The sequence below is a fragment of the Amaranthus tricolor genome, chromosome 9 (genome assembly GCF_026212465.1).
Source record: "Amaranthus tricolor cultivar Red isolate AtriRed21 chromosome 9, ASM2621246v1, whole genome shotgun sequence".
NCBI classification, from domain to species: Eukaryota; Viridiplantae; Streptophyta; class Magnoliopsida; order Caryophyllales; family Amaranthaceae; genus Amaranthus; species Amaranthus tricolor.
In genome coordinates, this window is record NC_080055.1 from 25141466 (window position 1) to 25153193 (window position 11728).

At 32.9% G+C, this 11728-nt stretch overlaps 1 protein-coding gene across 1 annotated transcript; it reads left to right on the forward strand.

The window, feature by feature from the left end:
* The first annotated feature begins 957 nt into the window (after positions 1–957).
* Positions 958–10137, forward strand: LOC130824367 (dehydrogenase/reductase SDR family member FEY-like). The gene is made up of 8 exons (XM_057689341.1): positions 958–1443; positions 2300–2420; positions 2799–2916; positions 5362–5498; positions 7814–7915; positions 8502–8594; positions 8701–8773; positions 9639–10137. Exons 1-8 carry the CDS (start codon positions 1178–1180, stop codon positions 9899–9901), a joined length of 1173 nt encoding a protein of 390 aa, XP_057545324.1. The 5' UTR covers positions 958–1177; the 3' UTR covers positions 9902–10137.
* Positions 10138–11728: the final 1591 nt, after the last annotated feature.

Sequence of the window (11728 nt, forward strand, 5' to 3'; positions counted from 1 at the left end):
GTTGTTCTGATTTCGTTCTTAATTTGGGTATACACATAGTTGGTGTTTTTTTCCTTGATAAAATTTTGATGGCTGGTTTCTTTGTCCATAATGTTGATTAATTGATCCACACTGAATCCTACATTTGATGATTAGACAATTTATTATTGTAGGGAAATTGGGAGAAAATTGGGTTATTATGGGAAATTTTTCCTTTTTTTATTGTTGACATGAAAATTTTTGATGAATGTCTTGATAGTTAAAAAAATAACTAACTCATTAAAAATATAATATATTTTGATTGACTATAAATATATTTCCTTACATAAATCTATAAATTTTTTATTCCAAATCTTAAATAAAATTAAAGTTTGCTCCATTAAGAAGTTATCCAATCATAAAAAGACAAAAAATAAAATAATTTAATTTTCTATTATCATACACACAATCTTAAGTCTTAAGTTCAAAATTTATATTGTATTTTACATTCAGTTTATATATTTTATTATTCTTTTAAAAATATTTTATAATCATGATAAAAATATACAAAGTAAATTAAAATATAATATATTGATGAAAAATCTAAAATCTTTCAATGATGGGATCAGAGAAAAAAGAACAATATTTTTATAATAAACTAGTATTCTATTGTATGTTAAAATTGTAGTAATTTTTATTAAATAAAAACCATTGACGGACATTTCTTGACTTACTTAGGTAATTTCATCAAATATAGCTTAACGATAATCAATTTAATAAAATTCTATTAATTGATGGTAATGTTTTGTCTATTTTTCACATATATGTTTTAATGTAATTGTATAATAAATTATTTCTTCGCTTTGTCAATTATATAATTATCTCATTATAACAATTACAAAAATTTAAAAATTAAATTTATATTGTAAATAAATTAATTTTATTAATGTATTTATATAAATAAATATTTTACACGGAAATATATCTACTAACAATAATAAACAACACATAAATAACAACCACAAACACAACAAATAAACGGGTTTAATTGTGGCGGATCAGGAAGTCATTAGCATTAGCAAGGCCCGTAGCACTGCGTTAGTCTGCAGCCATTACTGCTCAAGAGAAGAACGATCGATTCCATTTGGAGATCTTGGCGATTGTGGATCACTTAACCACAGCTCAAATCGTAATCCTGGAGAGAGAAGTAGAACAAGAGATGAAATCAAATTCATTGGAAAAGGAAAAGAATCAACAACAGAATCATAAAGAGAATGAAAATGTGAATGAGAATGAGAATGTGAAGAAGAAGAAGGGGCTTGGATGGATTGAATGGTTAAGAGGTTGGTTCTATGTCATTTTTGAGATGTTATTTCAACGTATTTCTGCAAGTCATCTTCAAAATCCAATGCCTTTGCCTCCTGTTGATAATCTTACTTGCATTGTTACTGGCTCCACTAGTGGTATTGGTCGCGAAATCGCCAGGTAACGTTTCTCGATTTTCCATTATCGATTTCATATTTGTACTAGATTTGCTTTTATTTCTCTAATTTCAAACTCAATTTTATTGTTATGAATATTCATTCAAATTCAATTTTAGTTTCTATGTATGAGGAATGGAAATAGATCAGGTTAAGAGTTGTGACAGAAAAGGAAAGGTTTATTAGAAAAACTAGAAAAGAAAGAGATAGTGCTAGCTCCCAAGATTACTCTTTCATTCATCCATAAGCTGCTGAGCATTTAACAATAGAGGTGTTTATAGCCATAGTGGCCTAACTACGTGATATTTGATTCCCTTTTAGAAAGACCGACTCTAATAGTTGCTAACGACATTCTCATATCAGCTATAACAGAATTGTTAAGAAACTAGTACTCTCATGCTGCAGCAATGTTTCCCTTAGTAGCTGAAGCCAATTTGTTACACCATTTTCCATTCATTATAGCTTCACAGATTGTTTATTCATCATTGAAACATCTTCCCTTTGAAATTATAAGAAGCCATTAATTTCATTTGTGTCATTGCTTGATTAGGGTACAAATAAAGTATGTAGATATGGTGTTCATATTATGGCTAAAAGCCTAAAAGTTTTTGGTTGATCTTGAGATGCTAGTAACAATGAGAATATTTTAAAGAGTGTTGACTTCGATTACTATATCAAGATATGGGGGCCAATGGAATGTTGCAAAAGAAGATATTTTGAGTGGGCATTTTTTTCCCAATGTTGCATGAAAAAAAAGGCCTGTTATGTGGGATGCTCACATCTTCTGATCTCAGATTAACTTATATATATGTGAAAATATTTGGAACACTTGTGTGATTGTTATGTTACATTACATATAGGCAACTGGCAGAGTCTGGTGCCCACGTTGTCATGGCTGTCAGGAATCCAAAAGCAGCTCACGAGCTTATTCAGAAATGGCAAACTGAGTGGTCAGGGAAAGGCCTTCCTCTGAATATCGAGGTACTTGTAAAAAATCAGATCTGTCTCAAATATTGTGATTTGGGAAATTTCTTATTTCTATTATCCTAGTGATTTTTGATGTGGAATTGGTGCCTCATTTTGTTGTGTAACATTGCATATGTAATTTAACAGTAATAGAAGTATAATGAAAATCACTCTTGGTTTTCTTTTGTCAAGAAAATTTCCTACTGCAGCTTTATAAATTGACTGAATATTTTGGTAATCAGCTGTTAAGGTGATATAAATTTAATAAAAAACTAGAGAGTGCACTGTTTCTCTCTCAACACTCATAGAGATAGGGAACAATGTTATAGGAGTCTCACTATACATCAAGGCTTAATTGTTTCTAAATCATTAGCTCTAACGCTTCCTTTGTAGGTTATGGAACTTGACCTGCTGTCCTTGGACTCTGTTGCGCAATTTGCAGAATCATGGAATGCTCGAGCAGGGCCTTTGCACATACTAATAAACAATGCTGGGATATTTACCATAGGAGGTATTTCTCCTCATCATATTCTTTTCCATCAGTCACGCTAAAAATTAGCTGTGAACTATGTCGTTTGTTGTCATGTTGATGTGCCCATCTTGTTGATTTCCAGTGCTCTTTTTGAGCTAAGCAACCTTTATCTTATGGTCTGAAGCATATGGGGAACTTAATTTATTTTGGAAGTGTTTGAAGTAGTCATGACTATTTACATCATCAAATGAGTTTGGATTGTTTGGAATAACAATATGAATTATGAAGATAATAGAAACAGAAAGGGAGTCTCGAGTCTCGACATTTCATGTTGTGTGGTATGTATAAGTCCCGGACATATAACAAAATGTGGATGCGTTGCGATTACTCCCTGCATCCCTTGGTGTTACAACTCATTTCACAGACATTGCAATGTGAATTGTTAACTTAAGAATATATATCTTATCTTATTAATTCAAGCTTCTAGAACATATATTTTAATTAAAGCAAATAATATACCTTTTTGAACATAATACATATTAAATAAAGGTTATAATGGCTAATATATCAGAATAACCACCTATAATGGCCGTAACTTCTCATGGTTTAAATCTAAGGTTATGTAACGTAGTTTTGCAAAGCGATAAGCTCAAAATCCGTTATAAAGCGACCATTATTTAATGGAACAACCTCTTTTCATTTCATGCTCCCGACTGCTGCCTTAAATTGCAATGTCAGTAAAGTGTGCTTAGTATCCTAAATAAATTAATTAATCTAAGATAACACCATCTCAATTTAAAAGTCTAGATCCTTTATATCATTTTTCAACACGGTCCTCCAAGTCGTCTTCCTCGCCCTCTTTTTAGGTCTCCCAGCCCTAAATTTAGAAGTGTATGTCATCTTAAGATGTATTAGAAGAAAATCAACTCTTAGTTTGATAGAAATGCAGGGAACATGTTACTAATTTAGAAGTGTATGTCATCTTTAGATGTACAAATAAATTATTGACAATCCACAATAGTACAACATTAATACCAAAGCATTAATGATTAATCTCAACAATATGGAACGTTTGTAATTATTGACAATAGTGTTATCAATAATTGGTGTGACATTGGTTTAAAAGATAATTATGGTGTGGCTTTGAAGAGAGCAAAACTTAATAGGTTTTCTATGAGGCTATGAAGTCATCTTATGTGTTTTTAAAAACAAATATTTTTGAAAGGGTGATTTTATTGTTGCTCTATTCTCCTTGTTGGTCTATTGAAGCTACTACTTTGATTAACTTTGAGGGACTATGTGTGTTCATTGGTTTGGATTTTGGAACTTGATTGCTACTTTCCTTCAATCAAAAAGTCCCCCACCCCCCAAAAATAAATTAGTGGACTCTATCACAGTAGGCTCCCTTACAATCATAAATGTGTAGAATTACTTTTCTTTTTACAATACATAATTAAGATGCTACTAAGGCGATGTTGGCCATGTACAAAGAGGGGTAATGTAAAAAGGCTTGAAACCCTTAAGCTATTGTAGGACAATTTGGTGTTAAGTTCCTCTGATTATCTGCCTAGAAGCTTGAACAAATGACATGACAAATATCAAGCTTACTGCCTACACTTGTATTTCTGCTTTTCAGTTGATTTCCCTTTAGCTTTAGCTAAAACTTTTGGTCTTTATGCATGTACATATGCAGATCCATATAAATATTCTAGGGTGCTGCTTAAATGAACTTGAGCAGCCACTAAGTTCACTTGCCCTGGGAGACTAACCTTGTCTAAATAAACAACTTACCAACAAAGCTCTTCAGCTAAACAAACTTTCATCACCACTTCTTGGAGCTTTTTTCTATTCTCGAGGAAAAGGGACATCAAAAGATTCAGTAGTTGTTATTGTCTGCACTTTTGAAACATATGCAACATTAGCTATGTTGTGATACAGTCTTAGGGTAACCTTCTAAATCGAAACTGTGTTATGAAGTCATGAGGCAAGTGATGCCTACAGAAATATAGTTGTAAAGGCAGAGAGCTGTGGAAAGGACATGGAGGTTTTGTTGAATTGGCTTTGGTGCTGAAAAGGAAACTGACAGAATGCTAAATGAGGAGCTTCTCACGTAAATAAATTCCTATAATGACTTTGACATTGCTGATGAACATTTTTTAACATTTCATGGTACTCCTTTAACTGATAGTTTGTAGTTTGTACTGTTACTAGCTGCTTGTATTTCGGAATAGAATGCCAAATGAGAAACTTATTCTAATCTGTTAGTTTTTCTCTATTATAATTGGTTGGATGATTGATCATGCCTGCTTTTATAAGGATGTCGAATTTTGGGGGTGCTTTGTAACTTCTCTTTTTCGTCTGGTTTCTATTTTTGTTTGTTTTTTATTTTGCTGATTTAGCTGTTTTTCTATTGTACTTGATGCATTGATCATTAGTCACTTGAATTCCTTCTGCTGTTTATTGTGGACTTTTTTGTCTGTATAGAGCCACAAAAATTCTCGAAGGATGGTAATGAAGAGCACATGCAAGTCAATCATTTGGCTCCAGCATTGTTATCAGTGCTTCTTTTGCCTTCCCTTCTTAGAGGATCTCCAAGCCGCATAATCAACGTGAATTCCGTTGTAAGTTTTCTGAATGTCATGTGTAATCAGGGGTTGCTAGGGTAATGATTGATTTCACAACACATTTTGGGTCAATCAGCCAGGCAACCACCTTTGAAATTTTGAAAAAGCATGCATAGTGCATCTGTTGCAGCGGTGCTCATAATAAATCATTTGCATAGAATAATATGATGCCACATTTTCACTATTCTTAAACGTTTTTAAATTAGTTCATTTCCAATGGAGCCATAAATTTATAATTATTTGGTTTTGGGTTATAATGAACGATAGCTAAATGGCTTATCAATCATGTGTAGTTCTTATTCATGTGAATTTGTGATCCTTAATCAGACCCTTAAGGTCTAGGGTATGAAAATGGGTCAAATATTTTTTTTGGAACATTCTTATATTTTTTACATTGAATATGTAACATGTTTAAATTTTATAGAAAACAGAGATACTTGATAGAGAGAATATCAACAACAATATTCCATTACCCCAATGCCATTACTAATAGAGAAAGGATGAATATGATAAATAAGTTAATACACAACCATGTTTATTCTTCTAGGAACATGTTAGACACACTTTACTTAAAACACAATATGATTGAGGTTGTGTTTCAACATTAGTCTAGTATGCGCTTTATCATTCTTTGTTTCATAAGTAAAACAAGGGATAATCTTCCTTATGCCTTTATCTTTCACACAACAATGGCAAAGTCTTAATTTTAACAATGTGAGCTCAATATATAAGTCATAGTGCAAAAACAAGGCCGCATCACATTGCATCGACAAAGGTTTTCGAAAAAACAAATCGATGTTCTTGTGTAGTAATGGTGTAAAATCCGCATTTTGAGTCTCCATTTCATGGTGAAGAGATTAGTTAACCAATTTGATCCTATGAAAACATTCTAGCCTCTATTTTCTTTCAAAGTTTCTTCCACCTCTTCTTCGTTTATAAATTCGGTGTTCTCTTTTACCCCTTCCAAGATGTCTCTTATCGCCTCTTTGACATAGATTGAAATATTTGCTAAAGTACTTCTCACATCTTTTCTTGATCTCTTCACCTTGGACAAGAATGTTTTGTTGCTTATCTTTGACACAATTCACCCTACTTAGATCCTTTCAATCCACTTGTCTCCTTTTGCCCATCCTATATAGAACTTTATCTTCTTCTCTCGAGTCCAAATTGTTAATATCTCTTCGTACACTTTTAGCTCTTCCTTATGTAGTGCTTATAGTCTCTTAATTTTGGCTTCCTTGTATTTTTCCATTTCTTCCTAACTCCCACAATTTCCGATAGCTTAATAATATCCTTTCTTTTTATTTATTGCAACCTTTTCTTCCTCATGCCACCATGTTATGTCCTTTTTCACCTCACAATATCCTATACTTCTCCTAGAATTCCCTTAGCCGCACAACACGAGTGATACAATTCTTCATCTTTGTCCAAGTTGATTCCGCTTCCTTCTCATTGTCTAATCAAATTCTTCCACAACTCTACCATCAAAAATCTTAGTATTCCTGTTTTTGGGTTCCACCATTTTAATACTTCCTTGTTCCTAGATTCCATTCTTGAACTAAAGACTAAGAGTTTGTGCCAAGTGACTACGTATTCACCTTGTACGATCTTAAACTATAGGCAGCTACCCCCATCTTTTCTTTTAGTAAAGAAGTTATTGATTTGGGTAGCATTCATCTTATGCTTATGAAATATCATCTCTGGCCAAAAGGTACAAACTTATTGTATCATATTTCATTAATAATCTTCATTATGCCATGTATCCAATTATATTTTAGGACATAACCAAATAAATAAGCATAAGCTTACATGTAAGTCTTTGATGTTCGAATAGAACGTAAGTGGAGAATTAGCATTACATGGTGTTTCATAGAAGTTGATGTCGTGAGTGAAAATAATACAAAGAATTAGGAGATGTGGACAAATGGTAGAAGAGGAATTCCGTGAACGAACGACCACATCAAATTAAGTTTTTTGGTTCTAATAGTGCCATCGTTTGGGATTGAGACTTTGACATTGTCATTGTTGAGAGAAGTCAACTTAATTTTTAGAAAGCAAACATAAAGAAAGAATTGTAGTTTTCCCAAGATGCCTACTCATTTTTTCCTGCAATCCCCATTTGACGATAGTAGCAACAACATTCCTTTATCTCATTTGGTGATAGAACAATCATTTTTTTTTGTCCATGTGTTGTAGTATTTTGATAGTCATGTTCTTAACCTCTGTTTTCACTTGTTGAAGCTGGTTTATTCTTAAGTTGTGGATGAAAATACATGTGAGTGCTTGATGGGGTCACTACTTTTTTTTCGTAGATGCATTATATTGGATTTGTTGATCCCGAAGATATGAACGTTGTTAATGGAAAGAGAAAATTTACAAGTTTAGTGGGATACTCAAGCAGCAAGCTCGCTCAGGTTCACTTAAGCTCTATCTTATGATTGGATATAGAATATCATCTAGTATTTTTGTTGTTGCACTTGACTTTCTGTGTGAGATTATTCAAAAGAGTGGGTACTCGAATAGTACCTTATCTTTTGCTTCTATCAATTATGTATTGATTCATTCTATTTGCTTATCATTCAATGTCACAAGCAGTTAATGATAGAAAACCTTCAAATGACTTTGGTCAAGAAACAAGAACTATATCTTTGTAAGGATACTATATATTTTGAAATTCTTTGATCGTGACGTAATTTCTGCTTTCTAAAATCCTAGTATGTATGCAATCTGACAGAAATGACTGCAACAGTGGAGTAAGCATGCGACACCTTCTCACCTATTTTTTGTGTGTAAAACTATCAGTTCTTCAGTTCCTTTTTATCACACTTTTGTTGCTTGGATTGGTGATGGTATTGACCTTGGGTTCAGTCAATTAGGCCTTTATAAAAATGAATGAAAAATAAGGCAGGTAGTTTGGTGTATAGATGTTGTTAGAACATGCATATGCATGTTAGTTGTTACTACAATATGAATCTCAATGGCTTAATTTCTGTTTTTCAGATCATGTTTAGCAGCGTGTTGCAAAAACGTTTGCCAGCTGAATCTGGCATTAATGTAGTTTGCGTCTCACCTGGCATTGTTCATACAAATGTTGTAAGATATGAACTCAGTTCGTTAATTTCAGCTTCAGATTGTATACATTTTCTTTTTGTCTCTTTCTGAGCGAGGAAAGTAGTTAAAGTCGCTGATTTCATTGCAGGCAAGGGATCTTCCCAAAATTGTTCAAGCTGGTTATAATTTAATACCATACTTCATTTTTAGTGCCCAAGAAGGTAGGTCTTCATGTTGATAGTTTCCTTTGAGCAACTTCTTGACGTTAATATTCTTTTTTGTGTGTTATCTTTGAATATTTGGACCTAAGGATACATGATGCATAAAAGGCATTTAAGTTTATTAGATAAGGAAATCCCCCCCTTTGAGAAAGTTTTAATTTTTATTTTCATTTCTGTTTTTGTAATAGTTATCTGTATAATTCATCCCATGATGCCTCCTAGTTACTATTAATTGGTTTACATATTGTCGAGGTGAAACCTCACTCTTTGGTTTCATCTTCGGCTGTCACAAAGTCATGTCCCAGTTCAAGCTGAAATCCTAAACAATTGAAAGTTTAAGTTAAGCTTGGGGCACAAGGCTTATTTTTATTTTTTGAAGTAAGACTGAAATAGTTTTCAGCATAAGGCAAATAATTAGCCCAAGCAAATATAACCGTCTGTTGGAGTTATCAGTTTTGTCATGGAAAAACAAGGCCGGATGGTATCATATTTGTCGCGTCGAAAGGTTTTTAAATCTACCTAACTAATACTATCCACATAGAAAAGTTGTAAACAACTGCGCTTTAGACTAATTCAAGGGATATCTCATGGTTTTGGTCGTTATTGGCAGTTCGACAACCACATCACCCCTGTTACTACATCACCGTGAATGTTGTGTGGTCGCAGCCAAAACAACATTTCTGTACAATGACTGTTGTTTTCATATTCCATGCTTGACGCAAATGGCAAAATATCTGTCAGAGAGATGCCTGAATTTAAGTAGAAAACTTTGTCAGATGAATCCACCCACTGATTGCTTCTCATCGAGGATATAACTAATGCTTGAAAACGGAAACTAAATATGTCGTCACATTTGCCATTACAGGTTCAAGAAGTACTCTTTTTGCTGCAACTGACCCGCAAATTTCAGAATACTGTGAGCTATTGAAGGCAGATGAATGGCCTACATGTGCTTTCATATCTCAGGATTGTCGTCCAGCAAATCCTTCAGAAGAGGCACACAACACTGGAACTTCATGTCGGGTATGGGAGAAGACACTGGAAATGACTGGTCTTCCTTCAGATGCCGTTGAGAAGCTTATAGAAGGAGAGGAAGTTTCATGTCGATTTGGAAGTCAAACGGGCTAGGTTATGTTACGGTTGAAGAGCGAAAGTTCAATCTTTGATATTAGTATTAACAAGTATAAATCGTAGCTCTTGCCTTGTAGCTTTTTGATGGAAAATGTGTTTTTGGAGAATTTAAGAATTTGTGTATTACTATTTTTCACGTGTAATTTGAGAAGCCAAGAATGAGTCTGTAATGAAATTGGTAACAGAAATACATTTTTATTCATTTGGCACTTCAACAATTCATGTTTCGAACACAAGGTGGACTTCTGATCTGTGTTATGTTGAGTTATGCTTTTCTCAATTGTACGGAACTTTTTTTGACAAAGCGGAGGTGCAGTTAGAATCGAACTTAGTTTTCTTCTAAAGAAAGTTTTACTTTGATCTTTGAGCTTAGAGGAATATATGTAAGTTAACCTGATCAAAGAGTCGTTGGTCTCGATGATGATGGGTCATCAGCCTGGTCGACGAGTTGTTGGTCTCAATGTCGATAAGCCATCAAGCTAATCGGTGACGGTGAGTGTTATCAATTCAATCTCATTGTTTTGTAGTCTGGAATCACTATATTTTTGGCCGATATTTCGCCTTAAACTTGGTATTTTAGTCCATTTTTGTAAGAAAACTAATTTTATAAAAAAAATTATTATATTTTATACTTTCTTTTATGTAAGATTTAGTGGTGATAAAATATCTTTTAATACTTTTGACACATTTGATCAACCCAAATCCCGTCATAATCAAAACGATTAACAAGAAATGGACCTATGCAAAAATAACTCGACAAAAAATAAGCCGATCTAAAAAAAGTCAAATCGAAAATGACTTAAATAAAAATGTCTACCTGTACAATGTAGTACTCCCTTTGTTTCATTTTGTTGGTTACATTTGAATTTTTACATAGTTTTGAAGTATATTTCAAATTTTAATTTATATTAATACATTCTTATAAACTTATACTACAGTAATAACAATAATGTCACAACATAATAAAATTTTTTATACATAAAAATTAATTCAATAAAATTTCATATAAATATATTTTTATATTTTTATACATCTATAAAAAACGACATACAATGTTAAACCAACGTCAAAATGAAATGGAGGGAGTAATAAATCAATTAATTGTTACCCAATTAACTCCCGAGTCCTAATGTAAAAAAAAATAATAAAAAAACTCCCAAGTCCTAACATATGTGGCGCCAAAACCAATAAATTATTGAAAAAATTAATATTAATAATTCAACCTTTCACCCATTCGTTGTGAATAACCCAACCTTTAGATAATTTTTAAATAATCCAACTTTTGCCCTTAGTTTGCTGTCGGCATACTAAATTACTAATAGAGTATGCTGATAGCAAACTAAAGGCACATGTTGAATAATTATAAAATAAAATGTTATGCTGTCAGCAAACTAAAGACAAAGGTTGGTGTTTTGGTGATGAAACGAGGAAGTGCAAAAGACACTTAAAATACTTGGAAATAAAGTGTAGTCGGGGATGACTATTGATATGCTGAAAGTGCTTATAATCCTTCTGTTAATGAGCACTCAAATCCTGCAATGCAACTTTAGCCTTGTCCGGGAGTGGTTTTCCGGAAAACCTCTACGACGCTCAAGTCAGATCGGAAAACAGAAAGTAACGAATATATGATAATTAATGAATGCAAGATTAACGGATTATAGGATGAGTTCAGATCAATTGAAAGATATTTGATTAAAGTATAGATTGTAACTTGTATGTAGGAGGACAATGTATTTTTATGGAGTAACGGTAGGAAGATAAAAATTTCTTGGTAAATGAATGAAGTAAAATGTATTTATAATGGTAAAATAGAGGTTAGACGAT

Coding starts and splice junctions, on each gene's coding strand:
- LOC130824367 (XM_057689341.1), top strand. CDS start 1,178: ATGAAATCAAATTCATTGGAAAAGGAAAAGAATCAACAACAGAATCAT. Junction 2,421..2,798: donor GCCTTCCTCTGAATATCGAG/GTACTTGTAAAA, acceptor CTTCCTTTGTAG/GTTATGGAACTTGACCTGCT. Junction 7,916..8,501: donor CAAGCAGCAAGCTCGCTCAG/GTTCACTTAAGC, acceptor TCTGTTTTTCAG/ATCATGTTTAGCAGCGTGTT.